At 41.1% G+C, this 25,488-nt stretch overlaps 1 protein-coding gene and 1 long non-coding RNA gene across 2 annotated transcripts in view; both read right to left on the bottom strand.

Annotated features, from left to right (window-relative positions):
- Window positions 1–3: 3 nt before the first annotated feature.
- Window positions 4–15,025, bottom strand: LOC126367515 (uncharacterized). Its single transcript, XM_050011060.1, has 18 exons — window positions 15,006–15,025; window positions 14,224–14,418; window positions 13,535–13,676; window positions 12,849–12,984; window positions 11,980–12,179; window positions 11,494–11,659; window positions 10,686–10,863; window positions 10,296–10,443; window positions 9,809–9,932; window positions 8,773–8,865; window positions 8,116–8,218; window positions 6,983–7,086; window positions 5,717–5,848; window positions 4,411–4,584; window positions 2,242–2,320; window positions 1,038–1,168; window positions 80–757; window positions 4–18 (listed from the first exon to the last, which is right to left on the bottom strand). Exons 2-18 carry the CDS (start codon window positions 14,357–14,359, stop codon window positions 4–6), a joined length of 2,739 nt encoding a protein of 912 aa, XP_049867017.1. The 5' UTR covers window positions 14,360–14,418; window positions 15,006–15,025.
- Window positions 15,026–24,779: 9,754 nt separating this feature from the next.
- Window positions 24,780–25,488, bottom strand: part of LOC126371195 (uncharacterized) — a 187,759-nt gene continuing 187,050 nt past the window's right edge. Inside the window, exon 2 of the long non-coding RNA XR_007566982.1 lies at window positions 24,780–24,968. This is a non-coding gene — a long non-coding RNA (uncharacterized LOC126371195). The remainder of the gene's footprint in view (window positions 24,969–25,488) is intronic.

The following is a 25,488-nucleotide window of genomic DNA, read 5'->3' as shown; positions in this document are numbered from 1 at the left end:
TAGCTATGCTATCCATATCTGAGAGCCCTTTTGTTAATTGACTAAGTTGTTCAGGTGCAGGTGCGTCTGTATCAGTTACAGCTTTAGTCGGAGCAGATTCTTGTAATGTTGACTTTTCCTTGCCTGAGCGCGTTTTAGCTTGTAGACCTGCGGAGACATGTGCTAAACGTGAAGCCGCCGCAGCTAAAAGTGCACCAGTACCAGCACCGACAGCAGCCCCTGCACCTAATGCAGGAGCCTTTACACTATCTGAGACCAGTTTTCCTGAAACTAGTTTTTGCGGAACTGTTTCTTGTTGTTTTTTTATTGAAACAGGTTTTTCCCGAACTGTTTTCTCCGGTACTGAATCTGGTTTTTCAGCTGCTGGTTTTGTTGACACCTGCTCCTTGACTGGCATTTTCAAACCCAGTGTAGCTTCTTCTAAAAGCCTATCCAATTCTGACATTGGCTCGACATCGTCAAGTTTGATTAGGTGTTCGTCCTCTTCATTTTCAATTTCTTTGACCTCTGTTTTTTTTGTAACAAAGACTTTCTTTTTCTCTTTCTTTGCTTCCACGTGTTGTACCGGAGGGGGTTCGTAACGTTTTTCAACGTGAGCGTCAGCAGGCTTGTCTTTTGGAGGGTAAATGATTAGATTACTTACTGGATAATGCGGAAGTAAGAATTCCCAATCGTCAAGGCAAAGCATTAATACTTGTGATCTGGTGTTTGCTGTGTATGTGAGGGTGTAAGCAATGTCGTGATGCAAACCCTGCAACTGAACAAGAAAAATCACGAGTTTAATACAAAAGTTAGTCGTTTCATGAGGCATGTCAGGGGCCTGTGGTGGCTCTATCGTAACCTTAAGGTTGATCATCTACCTCACAATCTACACAAGAGAAGAAGAAGAATACCAGAGTAAATAATTACTAACAACAAGGTTGTAAATACACTCGTGTCGTGGTGAAACTCTCCTCTCCTTATTAGATTTTTTTTGCTACAACTCGCGAATTTTTTGGGTTTTTTTTTTCACAAATTGTTTAAGTAGTTATTATTACCGTGCCGAAGAACTCTCCAGGTTTATACAGCTTAAGTTCCTGCTCCATCTCTTCGTCGAGTTCTTGCACCGATCCTCTGTGGACGAAAAACATGGCTGCCGGCATCTCGCCCTCTTTCACCACATACATACCTAAAAAAAACAATAGTAGTTGGTAAATTTTACGATAAACTATACCTAGTGACATTTTTTTACGTATAGCAAGAACTGAGATCCATCGCAAGATGAACTTAGTTCACATCACACACCTCACCGAGCTCTCAGTGACAACTATAAACTGGTCCCATTTTGATAGTCGATGATGTAGGATATGTCACGGTCCGCTCTCGTACTAAGAAGTTTTTAGTACGTTCGTGTCTCACACAGCAGGGCCGAGACTTATGCTGAGTGAGGTACCTATGATTATTTAGAATGTCCCCTACCACCATATGAACATGTCCCTTTCATACATTTTAGTGCCATATCTCGCCTCCGGCGCGGCGATCCATTTGCGCAACGTTTTAGCGTCAACTTTTATGTTATGGCGAGAGATCCTCTGTTTGACATAGTATATTAGACAACATGATATAACTGGAAAGATCATCATCTTTTTCTTTTAACATAACATAAGCTCACGACTGTATAACAATTGGGGTTGCCAGAGGTTCATCACAAGATGAACTAAGTACCCACACCTCACTGAGATTTCTGTTAGACCAACGATAGGTGGTGAGCCGTATCGCTATCTATTGCTCGAGCCAACTCTGTAGTGAAAACTGCACATAAGGTAAATTAATAACTCATTGGTGCAACTCCGGTACAGGTGTTTCAACCGGCCGGCGCTCCCCGTTTGGGAACTATAGGACCACATTGACTTCTGTGTCTTTTTGAAATAAGATTTTTTTTTCTTTCTTTTAAAAATATTCCTTGGGTCTCAGGCTCAGGGAGAAAACAGGTGACTCCCGCTCCGGCTCGTTCCTGGTCCAAAGGCTGGCCATTGCCATTCAACGCGGTAATGCGGCTAGTGTTGTGGGCACCTTTGCTCCGGGAACAGTGAGGGGCGGGTTATTTAATGACTAGTTTTTAAGTTTGTTTTTGTGACGTAAAAAAAAATATTCCTTTTATCGGTAGGTATTGTTCACGGTTCCGAAGCGGGAGCGCTGGCACTCCCCATTTGAGAAGCAAGCGTGTGCACCACAGGACCATAATGCCTATTAAATACTTACCATCTTCGTAATAATAAGGTTTCATGCAAGCTACTACTTGTCGCCGAAGTGGATGTTCGCATTTTCCGAAGATCGGATGCTGAAATGACAGTGTTTATTTTGACAATTAATTAATACAGGCTGTTAGTGACACCGTAGCGAACGAAACGAAAATAAACATTGAGGGATGATTCAGAACATGATATTTAGTGCAAAAAAAAATAATAAACATGTTTTATGTGTGTTTTTTTTTTATTATTTTCAGTTCCATATTCTTGTCACGGACTAATCCACTTGATATAGAAAGAAAGAAAGAAAAAATATTAATTCGATATACTTATTGTTTTCACATATTAAAACAAAATAATACAATTATGAATGTTTGCCGAAACGGTTCCACCTCAGGATAATGCCATAGCCTAGACTATGGCGCTGATTTTCAGTTGGACCCGGTAAGATAATCAGGTAACACATTAAACAAAAAATAGACACGAAGTCTAAGCACATTTTGAATTTTCTAATTAAGTACATATTTTAAATGAACGTGCTGAAAAGTAAAATATATTTATACACACACACACACACACACACACACACACAAGTGTAGTTGTTAGTGTGTGTTCTAGTGCACTTCGCGTCGTAGGGCTAAAACACTAGTTAAAAACATTTGTTAAATTCATATCTAGGTGATAGGATACAAAAGGTACAAATCAATAGTACGACTTCTTCGGGCTCTCATGTTCAAATGGGAGTTCCTCAAGGATCCATTTTGGGGCCGTTCCTTTTTTTAGTGTACATAAATGATTTACCTTATGTAGTACAGAACCAAGCTGACATTGTACTGTTCGCGGATGACACTTCTCTTATATTTAAAATCGATAGAAAGTTAGAGGAACTTTACGAAGCAAACAGCGCTGTGTCGCAGGTTCTAAGCTGGTTTACAGTAAATAATCTAGTTCTAAATGCTAAGAAAACGAAGTGTATTAAATTTGTTCTACCAAACGTAAAGAAAGTAAATAATAACATTAAAATTAACTACGAGAAACTAGATTTTGTTGAACACACAGTTTTCTTAGGAATTACTGTAGATTCAAAACTTCAATGGGGCCCACATATTGTATCACTAGCGGGCAAGCTAAGTTCAGCAGCATATGCCGTCAGAAGGATCCGACAACTCACAGATGTACCCACTGCTAGACTTGTCTACTTCAGCTACTTCCACAGCATAATGTCTTACGGTATTTTATTGTGGGGTCGAGCCGCTGATGTAGAAACTATTTTCATTATTCAAAAAAGGGCAGTTCGCGCTATTTATAATCTGCGTTGTCGGGACTCTTTAAGGGAGCTGTTTAAAGAAATAAATATACTGACGGTCGCAAGTCAATATATTTATGAAAACATTATGTATGTGCGTAAAAATGTATCTCTCCTTCCGAGAAACTGTGAAAGGCATACTTACAATACAAGGAATAAATTGTTCAAAATTCTAGATTAAGTAAATTAAATTCATCTTTTTTGGGGTTATGTATACGTTTTTACAATAAAATACCAGATAATATTTTAAATTTGTCAGAGAACAAATTTAAAGCTCACGTAAAGCTTACTTTATGTAAAAAAGCCTATTATAAGATTAATGATTACCTAAATGATAAAAATGTCTGGTATTGAATGTGTTCCTCTAGTTATTAAATAACTTGTAATGTACCCTCATTGATTTAAAAGATGTGTTGCTGTTGCAGTTTCTTATCATTTCTTCTCCTCAGCCATAACACCTTGCGAAATGACGTAAATTCAAAAATGTTACATTGACCTTCAACAAGTTTATCCATGATAATTACGTTGAATAAATGATTCTGATTCTGATTCTGACACACACACACACACCTATAGCTAATTTTAAAGAGTATTTGTATAACAATGCCTTGCCATGTACTATGAAAATAGGGAGGAGAGCCTAGTGATCCGTAACACGCCTGTGTGAATGCCTATTCCGTCTAGTATGGACACCAGTCTCTCTCACAATACAAACATGTTCACTAAAAAAAAAAACTAAATAAAATAAAATGTATTCGTGTATGTGTGTATTCATCGCTCAAAGTTTTTCACACCCTGTATATACCGGGTAGATGCATACCCCTTACGCAATCTTTGACATAGTAAAAATAACATATATCTGGATAGTATTCTCACGTTATCAAGATGCCGCATGAAGGCGGCGCTCATGATCTTCTCTTTGAGCACCTGTGGAGCCTCCACCACGAACTGCGGCGACTGGTACCCGCGGCTCTCTCGCCACAGGTACAGGCTGTATGACTTCGCTAGTTTAATCAGGTTCGGTGACACGCGATTCCTGAGGAGAAACTCCTGAAATGCAAACACGTAAACACGTAAGTATGTTACGTATATAAACTCACGGTCATTGGTCTTCATACATACATAAACTCACGTCTATTCTCACTGGGGTAACCCTCTGGTTACCCTATGGTTATAGTCTCTACTATGGAGTTCCATTTGCTTCGATCCTGACACACTTCTCTTGCTTCCTCCACATTCACCAATCGTTTCATACACACACGTCGGTTCAGAGACCATAAAGGATCGTACTGAACCTTTTCTAAGGAAATTTACAATTTAGTCAATGTACGTCCTTCTAGAGGAAGACTCTGCCATCATAAATGATCAACACGTGATCAGCGGTGATGGGGAATGTAGCGAGGAATGCGTTTCGGAAGTATGTGACCAACCTGCATTAAGCTGGTTTTCCCTACGCGCGTTGGAAGGTCAGATAGGCAGTAGCTTTTATAAAAGGATGGAGGATCTACTGTTGACGACATGGCAATCGGGGCATGAGGTGAGCCGCGGAGGCGGGGTCGCCCCGCACACCCGCACAGTCCCCGCGGCGTCTTAGTCTTAGTGTCGCACGAGTCCGTATCGACCGCGTTTATCGATTATAATCTCGCTCACATAATTTATTACTATTGTGTTTTAAAAATGGCTACGGTTGCATCTTCGTCGCGTGTTCAAGCAAAAAAACCAATAATTCACTCTCAAGCTCGAGAACTAGCTAGAAAAGTGTTAGAAAAATTTGACGAAGATACCAGTGACGAAGATTCTTTAAGTTTTTGTAGCGATACGTTAGATGATTCAGATGAATAAATATTAAATTAAATGAAAACGTGGTATTATTTTATTCACATTTTGTTACATACATAATAAAAATATATCGATATTGAAAACGTCACGTCACTAGAGAATTGCCATGTCGACCTGTCGTCTACATTACGTTTCATTCGACAATGGATCTACTCAAAAGGAGGCCTAAATAGGCCACATTCAAGCAATTCATCTAAAACAGCAATATTGAAATTTCGAGTAAGTTTGCAATCTCAACAAATGTCAAATAGCAAGAATGCTTTTGCAAATGAATTACTTATTTCAATGTGTCGTTTTTAACCCCCCAGTAATTGTTCTACCCATATGATTCCTTTTAGCTCACCTGCATCTCAAGGAACTTGGTGAAGAATGAGAAGCAGCGATACGCCTGATAGTGGATCACGTTCGAGAACTCGCCCACATACAGCATGTAGATCAAAGTCGACACAATCATCAGGACGCACGTGAAAAATACCTATCGATAAAAGGAATATTTTTAAAAGAAAGAACTTCAACTTCAACTTTGTGGTTGTATGGCAACCGGTCATCATAGAGTAGAGACAACCATTACTGCCAATGTCAAGTACAGGAACCACATTTGTCCATAGAGAATGTCCATATAAGTGCGTCCAAAGGTATCACTATTTCCTGAATCAGGACAACGCAACACCACATATATGTATATAAGAAAGAAAAAATAAATTAATATTTTAAGTCAATGTGGTCCTACAGTTCTCAAACGGGGAGCGCCGCGCTGGTTCGAAATTCATACCGGATTTGCATCAATTAGTTATCAATTTATCTTAAGTCCAGTTTTCACTACACAGTTGGCTCGACCAATATAGATAGCGATACGGCTCACCACCTAAACTTGGTCTAACAGAAATCTCAATGTGGGTACTTAGTTCATCTTGTGATGGATGTACCTCTGACAACCCCAATTGTTATATAGTCGTAAGCTTATGTTATGTTAAAAAATAAATATGGTGATCTACCCACTTAGATCATGTTGTCTAATATACTATGTCACACAGAGGATCTCTCGCCATAGCATAAAAGTTGCCGCTACACCGTTGCGCAAATGGATCGCCGCGCTAGTGGCGAGTTATGGTACTAAAATGTATGGAAGGGACATGTTCATTACCCCGATACCGAACGCGCCGCCGTGGTCTACGATTTCCCTCAATCAGCGCTTATCGCTATCGACCCACTAGGGTCGATTAATTCTTTTAAATATTTTTCCTCTCAGACGACGCCCTGAGCCGAAGTTCGTGCCCAACTGGGCACCCTTAGGCCTGTTGTCTTAAACGTTGTACCGGGTAAGAGCCTTCAGCGCTCCCCATTTGTTCGGCCAAGTAGTTAAAGCCATCTGCGGCAAATCTACAATAAGTCACGTCAAAAAAGAGGGTAAACAGATATGTCTGCCCGTAGAAAATTATGGATCTACCTACTCCACTCCAATCTCATCAGTCATCCCGTGATCATGGCACTTGCAAGTGTCGAAATATCGGGAGTCTCACATCCCTATTTTAAACGCGGTAAGAACCCGTTATTATGTGTTTTAATTATGAAAATAACCAAACAAAACAATGTATAAGTACTGTATTACCTCAGATTTCAATCTTGGTAAGATCTCTTTGGTGCCACTCAGCGAGAATGTTACGATTATGAAGTATAGCGAGGTCAGGTAATCCGATCCCACTTTTTCGTGTTCTGAAAATGATAACATAATAATAGAATAGAATACGTCGACCTAAATAATATTAACCCCTTAAACGCCGGAACGCGGATCTCGACCAGACACAATGTAAAATCTATTGTGTCTGGTATCTCGGCATATGAGAGGTTAAAGGAGAAAAAATGCTAGCACACAGCAAAATAATAAAGAATAATAGGTACAGTACAAAGAATAATAAGAACAAGAAATATAGGTAGGTAAGTATGGAGTGGTACCTCTCCGCCCCGCACCAATTTGTATAGTATACTCTCTGGGTCTTACTTTAGTCATAGCTTTAAACCTTATTCTAAGATGTTCACACCGCTCTTCCTGCACTCGACTCGACCTCAGCTGATCATTTTGGTATTTTAAGTTGTCATTTAAGTCCTCGATTTGAGGACTTTACTCACTGGAGTATCATATCATACTGCCAACATAATAATACAAAAATAAGATAGGCATGCCGTACTTCGAGTATACTCGAGTTAAGGTTGAGGCACCGGCTAGGAATTGCATTATGGTGTTATTGTTAAATATGGTCGTAAGCCGCTAAGGAGTAAGGGGGAGCAAGCGGACTGTCTGTCTCTTTCGTTTATGAGAAATCAAAGAAAGTTTCGGGAGCTGTGATAGCCCAGCTTGACTCTCACTTTGAGGTTGCAGGTTAGACCGTTTCGCACGAGCCTGAAGCAATGATTTTCGAACTTGTTTTCGAATTCATGCATGTATGTTATCACGTACTCAGCGGTAAAGCGTTAAAGGTCAGCGTCAGGGGCCTTTGGTGGCTCAATAATATCCCTGACACCAGGGTTGATGACGTTGGTCACCCAATTTACACCCCACACGATAGAAAAAGAAGTGGCAGAGGAAAAACATCGTGAAGAGACCCACATTCCCGAGAAATGCGTTTAACCTAACCTGTATTGGACTGGTTTTCTCTTCGCGGGTTGGAAGGTCAGATAATCTTCAGGTTAGGTAAGCGGGCGCTGTGAAAACAGGGTAACGCTAGGAATATAATGAAACTTTACGTCTCAAAGGTCCCGTCGTCCACAGCCAGGAAGAGTGCGGCTGCTGGAAATCCTCGTGGTAGGCGATGTGGTACCAGATGCTGGCCGCCACGTGCACGAATACCTAAGACAGGACTCGTTGTATCTTAGGGTTTCGTAACAGGAAAATTCCAGATCTGATCAGATCTGGGCAGGACAGTGCATGTTGATCACCCGATTGTCCGAAAGTATCCCTGCTTCGGAAGGTGCATTAAAGTGCTGCTGAAGCACTGGATGCAGCTGCGCGCTACTGTGCCAAGGGTCGCGCGTGTGTATTAGCTTAAGTTGTATAAGTTGTTACTAACATTAGAATATAAGTTGTTTGTTACTAACATATATGGATACAGTCCGAATTAAATAATTTGAATTTGAATTTGAATTAAGCCGTTGGTCCCCATTACTGGTTATTGTAGATTTATCGCAAAACTATTTGGCCCAACAAATGGGAATCGTTGAGGACTAAGATAACAGGCCTGAGGGTGCTCACTTGGGCGCTAAGGGCGTCGTCGAATATATTATATTTGAAATAATTAATTGACTCTAGTGAGCCGATAACGATAAGCGCCGATCAAGAGAAATCGTTGACTACGCTGGCGTGATCGGTAAATGAGGTGATCAACAATGAAGTTACATACTTACCGAAAACCAGATGAAGGTGGTAACGCCCGTCACCAGCCCCTGCTTCGTGTCCAGACGTAATTGGTACCGGGCCAGACTGTTCCTTATTGTCACCTGAAACATACAGTAATACTTCGTATAGATAGAACATACGATCTTAGCTCCGCACCAACCGACCACATTCCTTCTGGTTTTGGTAAAGCTAAAGAGTAAGGAGCGCGGACTGTTTGTCTCGCTTGCACTTGCGACACACGGTAAGAATGAAATTTTTGTTTGGAATGTCTGGAGTCTGGGCTGTGGTTATACAACATATACGAGGTAATTCACGCGTTCTCCCAGCCGTGGATTCCTTCTGTTAGGTTAGGTTAGTAATGTTTATTTTATTATTTAATTATTATTAGATTATACAACTTAATAACAGACGGAATAAAGTCGTGAATCTGTGTCTGTGAATTTTTAATTTGCAACTGGCATATTATTTTTATTTATCTTATTTTATTTTTTATTTATTTATTGAGGAAAGCAAACAGCCACGGAACTTTAAATAAATACATACAAACATAAGCTAGAATGATGCCAATTACAAGCTTCCACATATTTTATATGGAACCTAATTAAATCAAAAGAGAGTAGGGTATAATTACAAAATTAAATAATGAAATTAAATACTTGCTGTTGAGATTACCAATATCAAATTAGTTGCTGTTGGTAAATTTTGTTATAAGATTTTTTTAATTGTATATAAACTAGAGTTAAATACAGCAATGCTGTCACAAGGAAAAAGTTTTTCCTGTAAATAGTCCTAGCACGATTTCTTTTGTTTTTACTTTTGATTTCTTCTTTTTCCAACGGGAACGTTTTCCCGCCTTTTAAAAAGGCGGTCGCGGGAATTTGGTTCGGTTGCGGTAATCTGCTATGAAGAGTTGAAAAGTTGACATTGTTTATAAAAATATAATATTATTCAAGAGAATTGCTATATTGTTTTATTACGACGAGCACCTCCCCACCTGAGAGCAGTAGTATTATCACACTTCAGAACGTTTACCGAAGTACTTACCACTCTAAGGAACCGGTTCAGTCGAAGGTACGCGAAAACGTCCCACGGTTGAGGAGCCAGCATGCTCAGCAGCTCAAATGGTAACAAGGTGAACATGTCGACTTTGAAATCTTTCTTGTAATATCTACAGACAGATAAATGTTTTTTTTTATAAATTACTGTTTGTACCTATGAAAAAATTTAAATCCTTCATATCCGAAATAAATTAATTTTAATTTAAATAGTAACTCCAAACCTAGTATCGGTTCTAGTGAACCTAGTATTCTGAACGGGCGTGCGTGAATAAAACGATCGATGAATGTGGTGGAAGCAAGAAAAATGACAGGATCGAAGCAAATGGAATTCCTTAATCTCTGCTTACCCCGGCGGGAAATAAGAAATTATATTATGACTGCGCGCAGTTTCATGTTCAATACCTTTTGCGTGGAAGAATTACAAACATACATATATCTAAACAAACTTTCGCTTATATTAGTAGAATAATTACCTTTTCCTAGCAGCGGCTATAGCTGCAGCCACATTGAGTTCCTCCTCATCGATGAAAGGGAAAGAGTAATGCATTACAATTTTAATGAAAAAAGCCACGTCAAGCAAGTAAAGAACCCCGAGAATGATCGTGTTGTTGCACTGAAACCCTGTAAAAATCGTACCAAAAGTCGTAAATAACATAATTCGTACCAAAAATCGTTTGTTATACAAGCTTATACGGTTGGCGACATTTATTTGCTCCTAGATACCCAAACTAAAACAAAAGAGTGCCGATGCCAAGCATTGGTACAATGGTATACGAGTGCTGAATCTAATATGTATGGAAGGGACTAGTTATGGTAACATCGAAATATCGTTGTTTTTATTTAGAGTGTTAAATGGAAAGTACCTGCATTGTACACGTCTCCAAACACACAAGCCAAAGACACTAAGACCAGGTAAAGCTGGAAGAAGTGGTTGTGTGTGTTTAAGTTTATGGTATTCTCCCTTTTTATAATGTACACAGGCCGTTGGTCCTTCCAAATCGTCTGAACTGTTCCCGGTGGCACACTCCCTATTATGTAGTTCTGGGAAAAAATACTGAACTAGTTAGTTAAGGACACAGATCTCTAATAAAACGGAGGGGAAAGGAGAGTCAACGAATATTTCTCTTTTTTTAATTACTCATAAAAAAATAGCGCGTTTGACCACGATCCCGCCTGATGTTACGCAGCGATGTTGTGTAAGGTGCAGCACGGAAACTCACAGTGCCTATTCACTCTTGCCTTGAAAACTCCCATAGTGTAATGAATCGGGGTACAATGACGCAGGAATACACGTCATAAGCCAATAATGGTTCATTATTGCCACATATATCAAGTTAGATGAATATGCTCCTTTCATATCCACTTTGGTGTTTCTTTCCTCAAGTCTTAGACAAAATAAGTAAAAGAAAGACACTAAGTACACAATCGGAGTTCGGAATTTTCCCATTCCCTCAATCGGCGGCGCTTACCGCTATCGACCCAATAGGATCGATTAATTCTTTCAAATTATGATCCTCTCAAACGACGCCCGGAGCCGAGGTTCTGTACTTACTTACATCATTATGATAATGACGTACCAGATCAAACGACTTGAGTTCGTTTACAGATCGGGTCCCAAACAATAAAAATCGGAAACTATAATACAAAAAGTAAATAAATAAATAAAAGTACCTCTTGGTTCGGCCGATATTTTACCAGAAGCATCCTAACGACTGGGAAGTCCTGGATAATATCGTGAAATATTAAGGAGTTAATCTTGAGGATGTGCACGTTGGAGCACGCTATGAATCTATTTGGACACACCTGCGTTTCCACGTTATCTAGATTTCCGAATGCGCTGCAAAAAAATTAACAAATGAGTTCTAGTTCCCTTACACCAGCTTCTGATAACTGCATTGACTCTAGCCATAGATGCTGACCACGCAAAAAGTTAGCGGCTAACATTTTCCCACTTTCAGGGCTCATCGCTATCAGCCCACTCAGGGTCGCTGCTCCCAGACAACGCCCTGAGCTGAAACCCACCTGGACATCCACAAGTTTGCAATCTAACATTTTCGAGTGAAAGCCCTCAATGCCCTTCATTTGTTCATACAAGTAGTAAATGCCGTCCGAAGCAAGTCTACGATAAGTGACATCAAAACAAGCTTCCAAATATACCTTCCAACCGGCAACTTGCTGAGCACGTGTTCGTCGTCGTCACTGTACCGAAGGTCCATGGTACCATCGTCCACGAAGTACAGGTCGGAGATGACGTCATCACGCTCGATGATCACCATCCCTTGCCGGAAGTAGGAGCTGTATACGGCGCGGCCGAGCACTCGGATCAGCGATACATCGGAGTCGTACAGTATGGGACACTGCAGCGACAAGAATAACTTAGCAACACGCCTGTATCCCAAAGGGGTAGGCAGAGGTGTAAAGTACAGAGCAAAAACCTTGGCTGCCTTGCTTGCCTTTAGCCAGTTCGAAAACTTCTGCGTTCCACCATCTATTTTATATCAGTATTGGATTTTCCAAGCAAGGATTTGCCTAAGCTCCAAGGGTTTTTAGTAACCATTCAAATTAAAGACCTCCTGGGAGGTTGACTTTATAATATTTATGTACCTAAGTACTTTTTTGTAGTTTTTGTTTTCTTCTCTGGTCATCATTACATGGAGTTACCTACACACATCCACACATGTCCCTACCATTATCCCGTGTTTTCACCGGGTTCGCTTACCTAACTTGAAGATTTCACAGGTCCGATTTTTTACAGAAGCGACTACCTGTCTGACCTTCCAAACCACGAAGGAAAAACCAGCCCAAACGGGTTAAGCCACATACCTCCGAAAATGCATTTCTCGGGACTATGGGTTTCCTCACGATGATTTTCTTCACAGCTGAGCACGTGATAATCATTTATGATCCAAACATGAATTGGAATACTAAAAAGTTTTTTGTCACCTTTAGAACCGAAGATTAGTAATCAGAATTTTATAATCTGCGTTTGACCTAGGAAAGTACTCAATTATATGGTGGAAATGAACCTTGGAGAAAGCTCCTCCGTACACGTGCAAGATGGCGTCTGTGCGCAGAGTGATCTGGTCGCACAGCTTGAGGACAGTGCGGTAGTCGGTGCCGCCTGTCTTGTCCCATACGTACTCGTAGTACTGCTTCACCTCCCTGCCACAACGCAATGAAGCTTAGAAGGTTCCTAAAGCTTAGAAGGCTATGTTATGTTCTTAGTGGGCAGATGAAATCCATTCATTCTTCGTGTCTATTTTTTTTTGTTTAATGTGTTACCTGTTGGGTTAAAGTGGCCACATCGACGCAATTCATCTAAAAAAGCAATATTGCAATCTGACATTTGCGCATGTAAAAGTAAGTGCGCAATGCAAACAAATGTCGAAAAGCAATAATTCATCTAAAAAAGCAATATTGCAATCCTCAGCATAATGGCATAGCCTAGACTTTGACGCTGATTTTCAGTTGGAACCGGTAAGGTCAGTGGGGGTTAAAATGGCCACATCAAAGCAATTCATCTAAGAAAGCAATATTGCTATTTGACATTTGTTTGTATTGCGCATTTACATTTATATGCGCAAATGTAGAATTGCAATAATGCTTTCTTAGATGAATTGCTTCGATGTGGCCATTTAACCCCCCAGAATTTTATAATTTATCTTGAACCTAGTACACGAGCCATCTATTTAACGATAATAGTAACAAATACCATTGTAAATCTTTGTCAAGTTTCTCTCTCTTCATAAAGATGAAGATGTCGGTGAGATGCGACCGGAACTTTGCGTACGCGTGGTTCACGTTGCACCGGATGCTGATCACGCGCACCGCGCAGTACGTGGTCACCATCGCTCCTGACGAATAGGTGTTCGATTTTTGAAAATGCCCCTAGGTGTTACACTTAAGTTATTTCAATAACGCTATTTTTAGACATAAATAGGTAAGTACCTACATAAGCGAAATTGATGGGACATTCCTACAGTAAGGAGAAAGTAGTAACAAGGCTGTTTTTCAACTGTAGCCATGAAAACTAAAATAATATCTAAACAAAAATCAAATGAACTGTGTTAATTAATGTGTAACGAATATGTGCGAAGGTGAATATGTAAGTATGAGCGCTCGCACATGTGTGCGTGTTAGTGTGCGTGTGCGTGCGCGTGTGCGTGCGCGTGTGCGTGTGTGTGTGTGTGTGCATGTGCGTGTGCGTGTGGGTGTGCATGGGTGCGCGCGCAAGAGTGTGCGTGCATGTGTGTGCAAGAGAGTCTATACATGTCAATTTGCAATTATTGCAAAAACTGCTTATTTTCGTAAGTAGTATCGTTTCGAATAGTCAATGACGTCTTTATTTGTAGCCAACACTTACAGAAAAAAATTCAAAAATGCTTGGAAGGTGCTTATTACCGAATAACAGGCCAACGACAAGGTTCTGGAGTATATCCAGGGAGCTCGGTTGGAACACGTCAAACCCGGTGGTGGTCATCTCATAAGTCACCCAGTAGAAGACCGTCAGGAATAGACTCAACTGGCTTTCCATCATGTCATACCTCACTGCAATCAAAGCATTTACCTTTGAACAGTTTTAAGACACACCGGACACTTCATACAAAAAAACATCGTTTTACACAGACACTACACATTAGTGTTAACGTACACACGCGTCTGTGTGACGTCTAACGCTTACGATTGAAGACTAAGAAGTAAAACCGAGGGGGGGATTCATATCCCCCCTCATGGTAAACCTAGCTCAGCCGCTGGAGGGGAACGGAGAGTTGCCGTTGTATCATCATCATCAGCCCATTTACGTCCCCACTGCTGGGGCACGGGCCTTCCCTATGGATGGATAGGGAGATCGGGGCTTAAACCATCACGCGGGCCCAGTGAGGATTGATGATTATTAACGACTGTTAATGCAGCCGAGACCAACGACTTTAACGTGCCTTTCGAAGCACGGAGGAGCTCGAGATGAAAACTTTTTTTTGTGGTCACCCATCCTATGACTGGCCTTTGCGAAAGTTGCTTAACATTAACAATCGCAGATCGAGCGCGTTTACCGCTCAGCCATCGAGCTCCTCGCCGTCGCCGCATAGTATTTATTCCTTATTCTATGCTAAAGTAAGACCCAGAGGGGGTGAGGTGCGCGTCTAATACGAATTGGTGCGGAGCGGAGAGTTACCGTTCTATACGTAGTTATTGTGATGTAATTATTATCTCCTCTTTTTATTCTCCCACAGCTATTCTAGCACTACCTCTGGTTTGGCTGGAAGAGATCTCTCTTAGAGATAAGTCCTCCCTTGTTAACGTCCCTTAAGTGCAGTAAAGAATAAATAAATTATTCTGAATGTCTTACAATCATTTCTATGTGTTAATATCCAATGGCCATACTTATACATAGTAGGATATCTCAGAATTATTGTTGTAGAATTTCTCGGGTGTTTGAGTTTATGCACACTCAACTCAAATAACAACGAAGACTTCACTATGAGTAATACCAGGAACAAGGGCGCCGCTTTGAGTCTGCGAACATAGAAGGAAAACTGAGTCGAGTGCGGTCGCTCTGAGTCACACACCGGACACTTCAACCAAACAACCTCGCTTTACACAGACACTACACATTGACATTATTCAACACGTGCAACTGCGTGTGTGACGTCTGAGGGCTGCCAATTACATCATTGTCATCATCAGCCGTATGACGCCCACTGCTAGGCATAGGCCTCCCCCAAGGATCTCCACGACGATCGGTCCTGCGCTGCCCGCATCCAGCGGCTTCCCGCGACCTTCACCAGATCGTCGGTCCACCTTGTAGCGGGCCTACCCACTGAGCGTCGTCCGACACGTGGTCGCCACTCCAGAACCTTTCCGCCCCATCGGCCATCGGTTCTCCTCGCTATGTGTCCTGCCCACTGCCACTTCAGCTTTGCAATTCTTCGAGCTATGTCGGTGACTTTAGTTCTCCTGCGGATGTCCTCATTTCTGATTCGATCGAGCAGGGAAATACCGAGCATAGCTCTCTCCATTGCCCGCTGAGCGACACCGAGCCTCCTCACGAGACCCATAGTAAGCGGCCACGTTAACAAAATCACTGAACTATGTACTTAAACAGATCACTCACATGAAGACAAAGTCGCGGCGTTTGATATAGTTCTTGAGTCGATCCATGGTGTAAGGTAGCCGGTACAACTGAATCACTCGGTTCATCATCATATACTGCATCCCGTGCTCCATCCGACCGCCCAAGTATGACGAATCTGTAGGAAAAAAAAAACAAAAAAAAATGAGAAAACCGCATTATAATTTATGCTACTCAAATACATAACATAACAGCCCCCGTGGTTGCGTTGCGTTGGGCTCACGATCTGGAGATCCGGGTTCGATTCCCGATAAGAACATTGTCGAAATCACTTTGTGAGACTGTCCTTTGTTTGGTAAGGACATTGCAGGCTTGAATCACCTGATTGTCCGAAAAGTAAAATGATTTCGTGCTTCGGAAGGCAAGCAATTTCCTTACCAAACAAAGGACTTACATTCCGCAATTAACAAGGTAGAAAGCTAAAAATTGGTATGCAGACTATTTGTGACTAACAAAATATCGTGAATCATTATTTTTGGAAATCTGCCTCCAACCCCTTCAATGGGACTTTTCCCAGTTTTCTTGGTAGGAAGCTAGAACACATACCTAATACCCGGGTTCTTGTCGCGTTAACCCCTGATAATAACGCGGTAAGAACCCGGTATTATGTGTTTTAATTATGATAATAACCGCGTTAACCTCAAACACGGGAGACACGGCTTCCATGCCTCACTTAGCAGGGTCTACAGAATACCAGTGACGTGGCTCGCGCCGCGGCTAATGCTGAGTGTGGCCCTTTTATAAAGGACACCACCACCATCGTTGACCAGTTCATACACTCAATTATTTGTATTTCTCGTGTATGTTGTTTTTATTATGTGGTTTGATTGTAAGTTATGTGTTACTCCGTGTTTTATATTATATATTTGTTATTTGTTTTATATTTGTTACTGTGGTGTCCCTTTATAATAAACGTTTCTTTCTTTCTTTCTTTAAACAATGTAGAAAGCTAGAAATTGATACATAAGGAAAAGAGAACCGTGTTACCCCGAATTTAACGCGAGAAACGCCACGTGCAAAAGCTAGTTACGTACGTAGTATTATTCCTCATTCTATGGTTACGTATAAAAACAATTAAGTACTAACAGTGGGTATGGTATCTCATGCTGTCAAGTTCCTCAAGCGGCAGGCAGGCCAGCAAGTCCAGGCGGAAGGCTCCCTTGAGGTAGTTCGCAGTGGTGCTTACTGGGTGGTACACCAGGATACCATTGTCATCGAAATACCCCACCAGCATCCGCTGTACACTGATCAGAAAGCACAGGACAGTTAAAAAGGCGACATTCAAGCAATTCCGTAGTTTTAGGCGGATGAGACGTTCGTTATGTAAAAATCGACGATTCAAAGTGTAACTATGTTACCTGCTGAATAAAGATATTTTTGAATTTTGAATTTGAATTTCGAATTCACTTAAAAAAGCATGACATAAACATAAAAGCTCACGACAATAACCCAATTGGAGTAGTCAGAGATAGGTACAATCAAAGAGCGAAAGTTTATTCGTAAACAATGGTGAAATTATGAACTATAAAACGGGAATGTATATAAACTACGCTACATCGTCTATATATGATCGAACCAACTAACTACTATACTATAATTGACTTACATGTCAAAATAAGCTGTTATATCAAGTATCCAGCCTATGTAATATATGAGGGGAAACTCAATTAACAAGATCTGGTATATGGGGAAGCTTATAGCGGAGAGGAAAGCGCATGCGCAGCGGAACAGCTCGTAGCGGCGCAAGTACAGGCTGTCCGGCCGGATCGTGAACCGCGGATACACATACCTGAAAGATTATAATTAATATAACGTAACATTATATAAGCTCACGACTATACCCCGTTGCTAATCTTTTATTTTCGTTGGGAAATGCGTAACGCATACCACGCCGCCCGGGGGGGCGACGTGTTTATATGGGACTCCCCGGGTGTCGCCACCCGGTATACCCACTAAAACCCAACGGTGTTCCTCCTTGCCGCCGTGTGGCGGGGACACGGGAACGCAATTGCACACAACCGCGTCCCCGCCGGCGGATGCCCTTGCGGGCTCCCCCTCCGCCGAGGGCTGCCCGGAACACTGGGGAGCCCCACAGCACGGAACCTATGTTGTGGACCGCGGTCCCCCGACCACAGGTCCCCGTCAAGGCGGCGCTCGGTCGATTGCGACCAAGTGCGCCCGTCGCTCCCTTCTCGGTCGCCTGCGGCGAATCGGGAGCGAGTCGACAGAGTCTTCCCGTTCCCTCTCCGCCACTTCCTTCGCAGACATTATCCCCGTTGCTAACCTAACCTAACCTATCTTACGTCGTTGTGAACTGAAAGGGTCTCCGTATCCAATAGCGGGGTCCCAGAAGAATCATAAAATATTGTTAGTCAGTACTCTTTAATTCTAATTTAATTCATGCAATTCTAAACTCTGTGTTTAATTTTATTAAGTCCAGAATATGCACCTCTCGATGGCGGTTTATAACCTTTAAAACCTAACCTAACCTAACCCAACAGATGGGTATTGCGGGTCAAAGATAAAATATAAAATGCTAATCAAGAAATAGAAGCCAGTCTAAGATGATCAAAAAATAATCTCATTTTACTTTTCGATTTATTTTCGAATTTTATTTACGAATTAAGTAACATTCTTCGGAATGACATCATTGTACAATCGCCGTAAAGTGCATGATGTAGTTTTTCTTCATAGGTCTGTGAATGGAGTTATTAGATGTGAACCACTTCTCTCTCGTCTTAGATTGTCAGTGCCCAGAACATTACCTAGAAAGCCCATCAGCAAAACATTTTGTCCCCTTGCTAACAGAACCAATGTCGGTAGTCATACAGCGTAGAGTCGCATCTGCGTGACTCATAATGATCTAAGTGCCGCAATGCCTGATCTAGATCTATTTTTCAATTCTCTCAGGCAGTATAAGGATAAAATTTATAAATATTTATGTCCTCCAGCATAATATATATTTTACTTTTTTATGTATTTTTTTAATTATCTGTTTTTTAAATTTTATTATTTAGTTATCTACTAAACGATTACGTTGTCTTACAGTGCAAATGTTGTGTGCACCTATAATTGGCTTATGTAACAGTCTAATTCCTGATGTAACTTTTATTTTATTTAATGTTTTATTATATAAGCTGTTGGTGTACCTTTTTTTATAAATAAATAAATAAATAAATGAGTACGATGTTTGACTGCTTTTAATGATGACGTCACAGTACAGTATTTCCATACTAACTCAAAAGAAAAGTTTCGTTTTGATGTTTCGTAAAACGTATGTGACACTTCGTACAAAACTCCTCGATTTACACAGACACTACAAATTGACGTTATCGTACACACGCACCTGTGTGTGTGACGTCTGATGCATGACGCCCGTGCGATTTAAGACTAAAGTAAGACCGAGGGGGGGGGGGGATAAGTTAAACCTAAGTTGCCGTTATATACATGATATTATTCCTTATTCTATGCCCGCGTATAAAGAGAAAAATAGTAGGATACCTTACCTAAGGATAGCCAAGAAGCCAAGGCGACTGAATGGTTGTAGAAAAGCAGAATCGGACTCGTGCTTTCGAGGTAAGGGGAAGTAAGACCGGTTGGGGGGGTTAGGGGGGGTGGTGTACGACAGGAACTGATCGTGATGCTGCAGCAGCATCTCGTACTCCTGCGCATAACACACAAAACGTAAACAACGTTGCATGAATCAAATAAAATAACGTCAAAAAGCATTTATAAAGCTTGGTTTTTTTAACCTAACCTAGCCTGAATTGGGCTGGTTTTCCCTTCGCGGGCTGGGAGGCTTATGTAAAAAACCGGACCTGTCAAATCTTCCGGTTAGGTAAACGGACCCTGTGAAAAACGAAATAATGCTAGGAAGATGATGAGTATTTTTTTTAATAATAAATTGCTAGGTGAAGTTTTAAATTTTCCGGAGAGAGGTTTAAAAGTTATCATCATCAATTAGCCCGCATCATCCCACTGCTGGGTATAGACCTGCTTCATTTTGCACTACTAAAAAGAAAAAAAGTTACAGGAGTAGTAACCTTCTTCTTATCATGTAGGTTGTGAGGTGAATACCAACCTCATCAACCCAAGTAGAAATAGGAGTAGTAATGAAAGCGTGCGCGCTCCCTTGCTCAGTGACAGCTTATGGCCATTTTGACTATGTTATGTAGTCACTAAAGTCACCGACATAGCTCGGAGAATTGCAAAGCTGAAGTGGCAGTGGGCAGGACACATAGCGAGGAGAACCGATGGCCGCTGGGGCGGAAAGGTTCTAGAACGGCGACCACGTGTCGGACGACGCTCAGTGTGTAGGCCCGCTACAAGGTGGACCGACGATCTGGTGAAGGTCGCGGGAAGCCGCTGGATGCGGGCAGCGCAGGACCGATCGTCGTGGAGATCCTTGGGGGGAGGCCTATGCCCAGCAGTGGGCGTCGTACGGCTGATGATGATGATGTAGTCATCACTAATTTAAGAGCCACGTCTTGTCGGTGGAACATTCTCCATGCTACTTTTTAGGGAAAAATAGAGCAGTGGTTTCCCTCTTGCCTAAGTAAGTAGTAAGTAAGTGTAGTAAGTAAGTAGCAAGTAAGTAAGTAGTAAGTAGGTAGTAAGTAAATAGTAAGTAAATAGTAAGTAAGTAGTAAGTAAGTAGTAAGTAAGTAGTAAGTAAGTAGTAAGTAAGTAAGTAGTAAGTAAGTAGTAAGTAAGTAGTAAGTAAGTAGTAAGTAAGTAAGTAGTAAGTAAGTAGTAAGTAAGTAGTAAGTAAGTAGTAAGTAAGTAGTAAGTAAGTAGTAAGTAAGTAAGTAGTAAGTAAGTAGTAAGTAAGTAGTAAGTAAGTCGTAAGTAAGTAGTAAGTAAGTAGTAAGTAAGTAGTAAGTAAGTAGTAAGTAAGTAGTAAGTAAGTAGTAAGTAAGTAGTAAGTAAGTAAGTAGTAAGTAAGTAGTTCCTTACTCTATGATGAGAGCCAACGGGTAGCCGGAGAAGAATGCAAAGTAGGTGGAAAGAAATCCGTCTCACCGGTAACGTCCTGGCGTAACGTACGACTTTCCTGATGTGCGGCAGTTGCAACGCCTTATTCAGCGTCTTCCTCGACACCGAGAACACTTGAACATGGGTCACAGTCTTCACCGTGTAGTAGGCAGGGATACCTGGATCAAAATAATCCATCATTATAATTCTAATAGGCTAGTTTCCAACTAGTCAAATCAGTTACTTTTCAACGTCAAAACACGAAATTACACGAAACACTAAATAAATAAATAAATAAATAAATAAATAAATGGCAGTACGAAAAAGCAACCTGTGACGTCATAGAAAAACGTGACAAAATGTCGGACTTATTATTACATTTTTCTTTATGAAAATCCATCTAATCTAATCTAGCCTACAAGATCCCACTGCTAGACAAAGGCGTCCCCTTCCTCTTCCCATTTTTCGTGGTCCTGTGCGGACTCCGGCCAGTCCCTCCGGCAAGTGTCCAAATCGTCACGCCAACAAAAAAAAAAACAAAAAAATCATAAATAGATTAAATAGAAAAAAGAAAACGTTTCTTGACAGTTTTAGATCTGTCTTTATTTAGTAATCAGAATTTCATAATTTATCTTTGACCTAGGAAACCACCCAATTCACCAATACAGTTGACTCGACCATTATAGATGGCGTAAACTCACCACCTATCACGTTGGTAACAGAAAACTCGATGATGTGTGGATACTTAGTTCATCTTGCGATGGATGTACCTCTGACTATCTCAACTCGGGGGATAAAGTCGTAAGCTTATGTTACCGACATCACCAACCCTGATGTCAGGGTTATTTATTAGTGAGCCGCTAAAAGCTGTAACGGCGAAGTAGCAACTGAGACCAACGGCTTCAACTTACTTTCGGACCATTAGATAATCACCCTGTATTGTCCTATCCAAACTAAGGGTGGTATTAATAAACGAATCTCAGCCGAGACTGCGCTCAAGATCATTCTCAAGTCTCTGTTTTTATATGAGAACTGTCACATTGATCTTGAGGGCAGTCTCGAAGCTGGGATTAGTTTATTAATACCACCCTTAAGATCACAAATTGATTTTTGTGATATATCCCCACTCCGGATCATGAGTCCAACGCTCAACAACTGGACCACAGAAGCCGATCAAGTGGAAGCAATGCTTTTCGTTGCTAGTTATACTATTTAAAGGTATAGGTACTCACGCAACAGACACTCGAGGTCTCCGAAATGGCTTTTAGTGGTTATCAGCTTCACCACTCGCTTCGTTATTGGATCAATAACCTAAACAAAGTGAATAGTCTTATACATAATACTTATAGTCGACGCCCTACTGGGCACCCTCAGGCCTGTTGTCTTAAACTTTGTTCCGGATGAGAGTCCTCAGCGCTCCCCATTTGTGGCAAATCTACAATAAGTCAGGACAAAAGGACTCGTTTTTGTCTTCTTCTTAATACTAAAGTACTTACTGGCATGATATATTTCTTATCCGCCGAAAAGAAAAGGGACGAACTGTTAATTTTAAAATTAATGAATAATCCGGGCGAATAAAATAGGCATCTCGCTGGTGTGCAACCCGTTTGACGTGTGCTGTCAACTTAATTCTGTCAGCTTATTAGCCCATTTATAAATTTGGGAGGGTTAAAATTCCTGCCTAAAATTGACGTGTGTTCCATAAATGTTATGCCTGTCGATTACCTGTCCCTTTTCTTTTCGGCGGATAAGAAAATGACAGGTATTACTTAAAATTAGATGGTGTCTAGAGGAATCAGCGCCCATGTCAACAAAATGTCAAATAGCAATATTGCTTTTTTAGATAAAGTGTTTCAATGTGGCCTTTTTAACCCCCCTTTTGTCTGAACAGTACCTCACAGAAGCCTTGTTTGATGATGTGTATCTCGTGACCGATGTCTCCGGTGTTGAGGAGGATCTCGTTGGGTGACGCGTAGAACAGGTGCGCACGCGACGATATCTCTTTCAGCATCGCGTAATTGAGATTCTAGAAAAAGACGTAACAGCTAAGAAGGGTCACTTGCAAACGGCTAAAAAGAAATAAGTTTTTGAAAGTACACTTATATCATAAAAAGGTAATAACCTAAATAAGTAATAACGGAAGTATAGTTAACGCAATCTATGATATCCTGTTATTGGCTAAAACACATTATGTAATTTAGATACTTACTTAAACTTTACCTGTAAAACTGCTGTTGGATATCTTATGAATAATTTATGAATGCTTAGAGAGGGCACCACTGATTGAGCTATAAAACAGCCATCGCGACTGGAACGCAGTTCAGTCGATTCACTCAAGCTGTGCTACGAGGTTATAACTAATTGTGTAAATTGTGTAATGTGTGGTAGATAGTGTGATGTGTGGAGGAACTCAGTAACGCAGCGATAAACGCGCTCGGTCTGCGATTGTTGAAATTAAGCAACTTTCGCAAAGGCCGGTCATAGGATGGGTGACCACAAAAAAAAATCATCTCGAGCTCCTCCGTGCTTCGGAAAGCACGTTAAGCCATAGGTCCCGGCTGCATTAGCAGTCGTTAATAACCATCAATCCGCACTGGGCCCGCGTGGTGGTTTAAGGCCCGATCCCCCTATCCATCCATAGGGAAGGCCCGTGCCCCAGCAGTGGGGACGTTAATGGGCTGATGATGATGTGGTAGATAGTGAAATAAGTGTTAAATAAATTAGTACATTAAAAGTTAGGTACACCATCAGTTTTATTTGACTTTACCCCTCTGAAGGTTTTATGAATAAACACCATTGGAGCAAACCTTTAGGAATGGCACACAAGCGATGAACTTCCCAAACTGCATGTTGAGCAACTCTTGGCTCACGTGCACCGGCAGATCGTATAGAATCGTCTTCTTCTGGTGGGTTATTGCGTATGCCTGAAATATGATAATATGTATTTGATATGATGTTGTTGACTTTTTTTTTGTGTGTGGCGTCCTTTTATAATAAACTTTTTCTATTCTATTCTATTCTATTCTATTCTATAAATAGGAAGGTATTTCAAATATATCAGACGCAGGTATCACAGAGAGAGAACCCGTAATACACACACACACACACATTGCGTGCGTGCGTGCGTGCGTGCATGCGTGCGTGCGTGCGTGTGTGTGTGTGTGTGTGGGGAGGGGAAGGGGGGGGGGGGGGGTGCGTGCGTGCGTGCTTGTTACTTACGGACAATCGGGTAATTAATAATAATTTATTTAATTCACGAAACATGTCTCATATGTGTTAGTAAACTTATTCTAGATGTTAGTAGCCTTATCTAATATTAGATGCTGTGACATGCAAGTCACTGCATCTACGCAGATACGGGCAGTCGAGTCGCGCACCTATCATCGAGAGGGCGGGGTTGCCGCTGCCCCGCACCCTGCGCACCAGAGACGTGCATCCTACAACCTACAACAACCTACAATGTCCTAACCAAACTAGGGATCACAAAGCCGTTTTTGTGATATGTCCCCACGGGGATTCGAAACCGGGACCTCCGGACCACGGAGGCCTCTAATAATGGAGGCATATAAGTAATTGACAGAGGAAAATCGTCTATTGTCCAACCTTGTCAGTGTACCAACAGAGCTCCAGGTATTTGATGAACCGATAACGCAACACTGGGTCCACGTCGTTGTTGATGAAGAACCGTTCCACTGTGTCTATACAAGTCTTGTACGCGTCTCTGTCGAAATAAATAAAAAAAATCAACACCACGTCGCGGCCCTAGCGAAATATTTAGGTGGTGCGAAACCTCATAGTGGCATCCCCTCAGCTCCTTAAAATTAGTTTACGGCCACCGAAATTTACCTAAGTATTTAAATGTTTTTTTCTACTCCTCTACTTTAATCTGGCATTTAAATAACCAAAAAGTCTAATATAAGTACATACATAATTAAACTCTTTGAAAAAGTGTACGCTCTATGGCCTATAAAAGCATTGTTTACAAAGTGTAACTGTACTATAATGTCGCCAAAAAAGCATTGTTGTTGTTTTTTTTTTTGACCTGAAAACTGGCACCTTTACTTTGTTTGGTGCCATAGATATACTATAAAAAAAGTATACATTTGCCGCCATTTTCCCGCGCGTTGGAAAATAAATTGGAAATTTTTTGTGTTTCGTTTAAAATTACGTCGTCGTAGAAAAAGTATTGTATGCAACGTTGTATAACTAGGTCAAAAAATGCTCGTGGCGTCTCTTATTGCGATGTTCGCCAAGGCTCACATCGCAACTCACGCCACTCGCATTTTTTGACCCTTCTTATACAACTGTTGCATAATAGTATTTTATGCAAAATTTTCCAATTTATTTTCCAACGCGCGGGAAAATGGCGGCAAATGTATACTTTTTTTTATAGTATATCTATGGCACCAAACAAAGTAAAGGTGCCAGTTTCCAGGTCAAAAAAAAAAACAACAACAATGCTTTTTTGGCGACATTATAGTACAGTTACACTTTGTAAACAATGCTTTTATAGGCCATAGAGCGTACACTTTTTCAAAGAGTTTAATTATGTATGTACTTAT

This window comes from Pectinophora gossypiella, chromosome 1 (genome assembly GCF_024362695.1).
Source record: "Pectinophora gossypiella chromosome 1, ilPecGoss1.1, whole genome shotgun sequence".
In the NCBI taxonomy this organism is placed as follows: domain Eukaryota; kingdom Metazoa; phylum Arthropoda; class Insecta; order Lepidoptera; family Gelechiidae; genus Pectinophora; species Pectinophora gossypiella.
The sequence above is the reverse complement of the archived record's forward strand: the minus strand, read 5'-3'. Positions and strand labels throughout refer to the sequence as shown.

Bases quoted from the DNA above. Each gene is read 5' to 3' on its own strand.
- LOC126367515 (XM_050011060.1), bottom strand. From the start codon at position 14,359: ATGATGGAAAGCCAGTTGAGTCTATTCCTGACGGTCTTCTACTGGGTG. The intron at 12,180-12,848 runs GTTCATTTCCAC...TTGTCGCTGCAG, and splicing joins ACGGAGGAGCTTTCTCCAAG to TGTCCCATACTGTACGACTC. The intron at 7,087-8,115 runs GTAAAGTTTCAT...TATCATTTTCAG, and splicing joins GACGACGGGACCTTTGAGAC to AACACGAAAAAGTGGGATCG.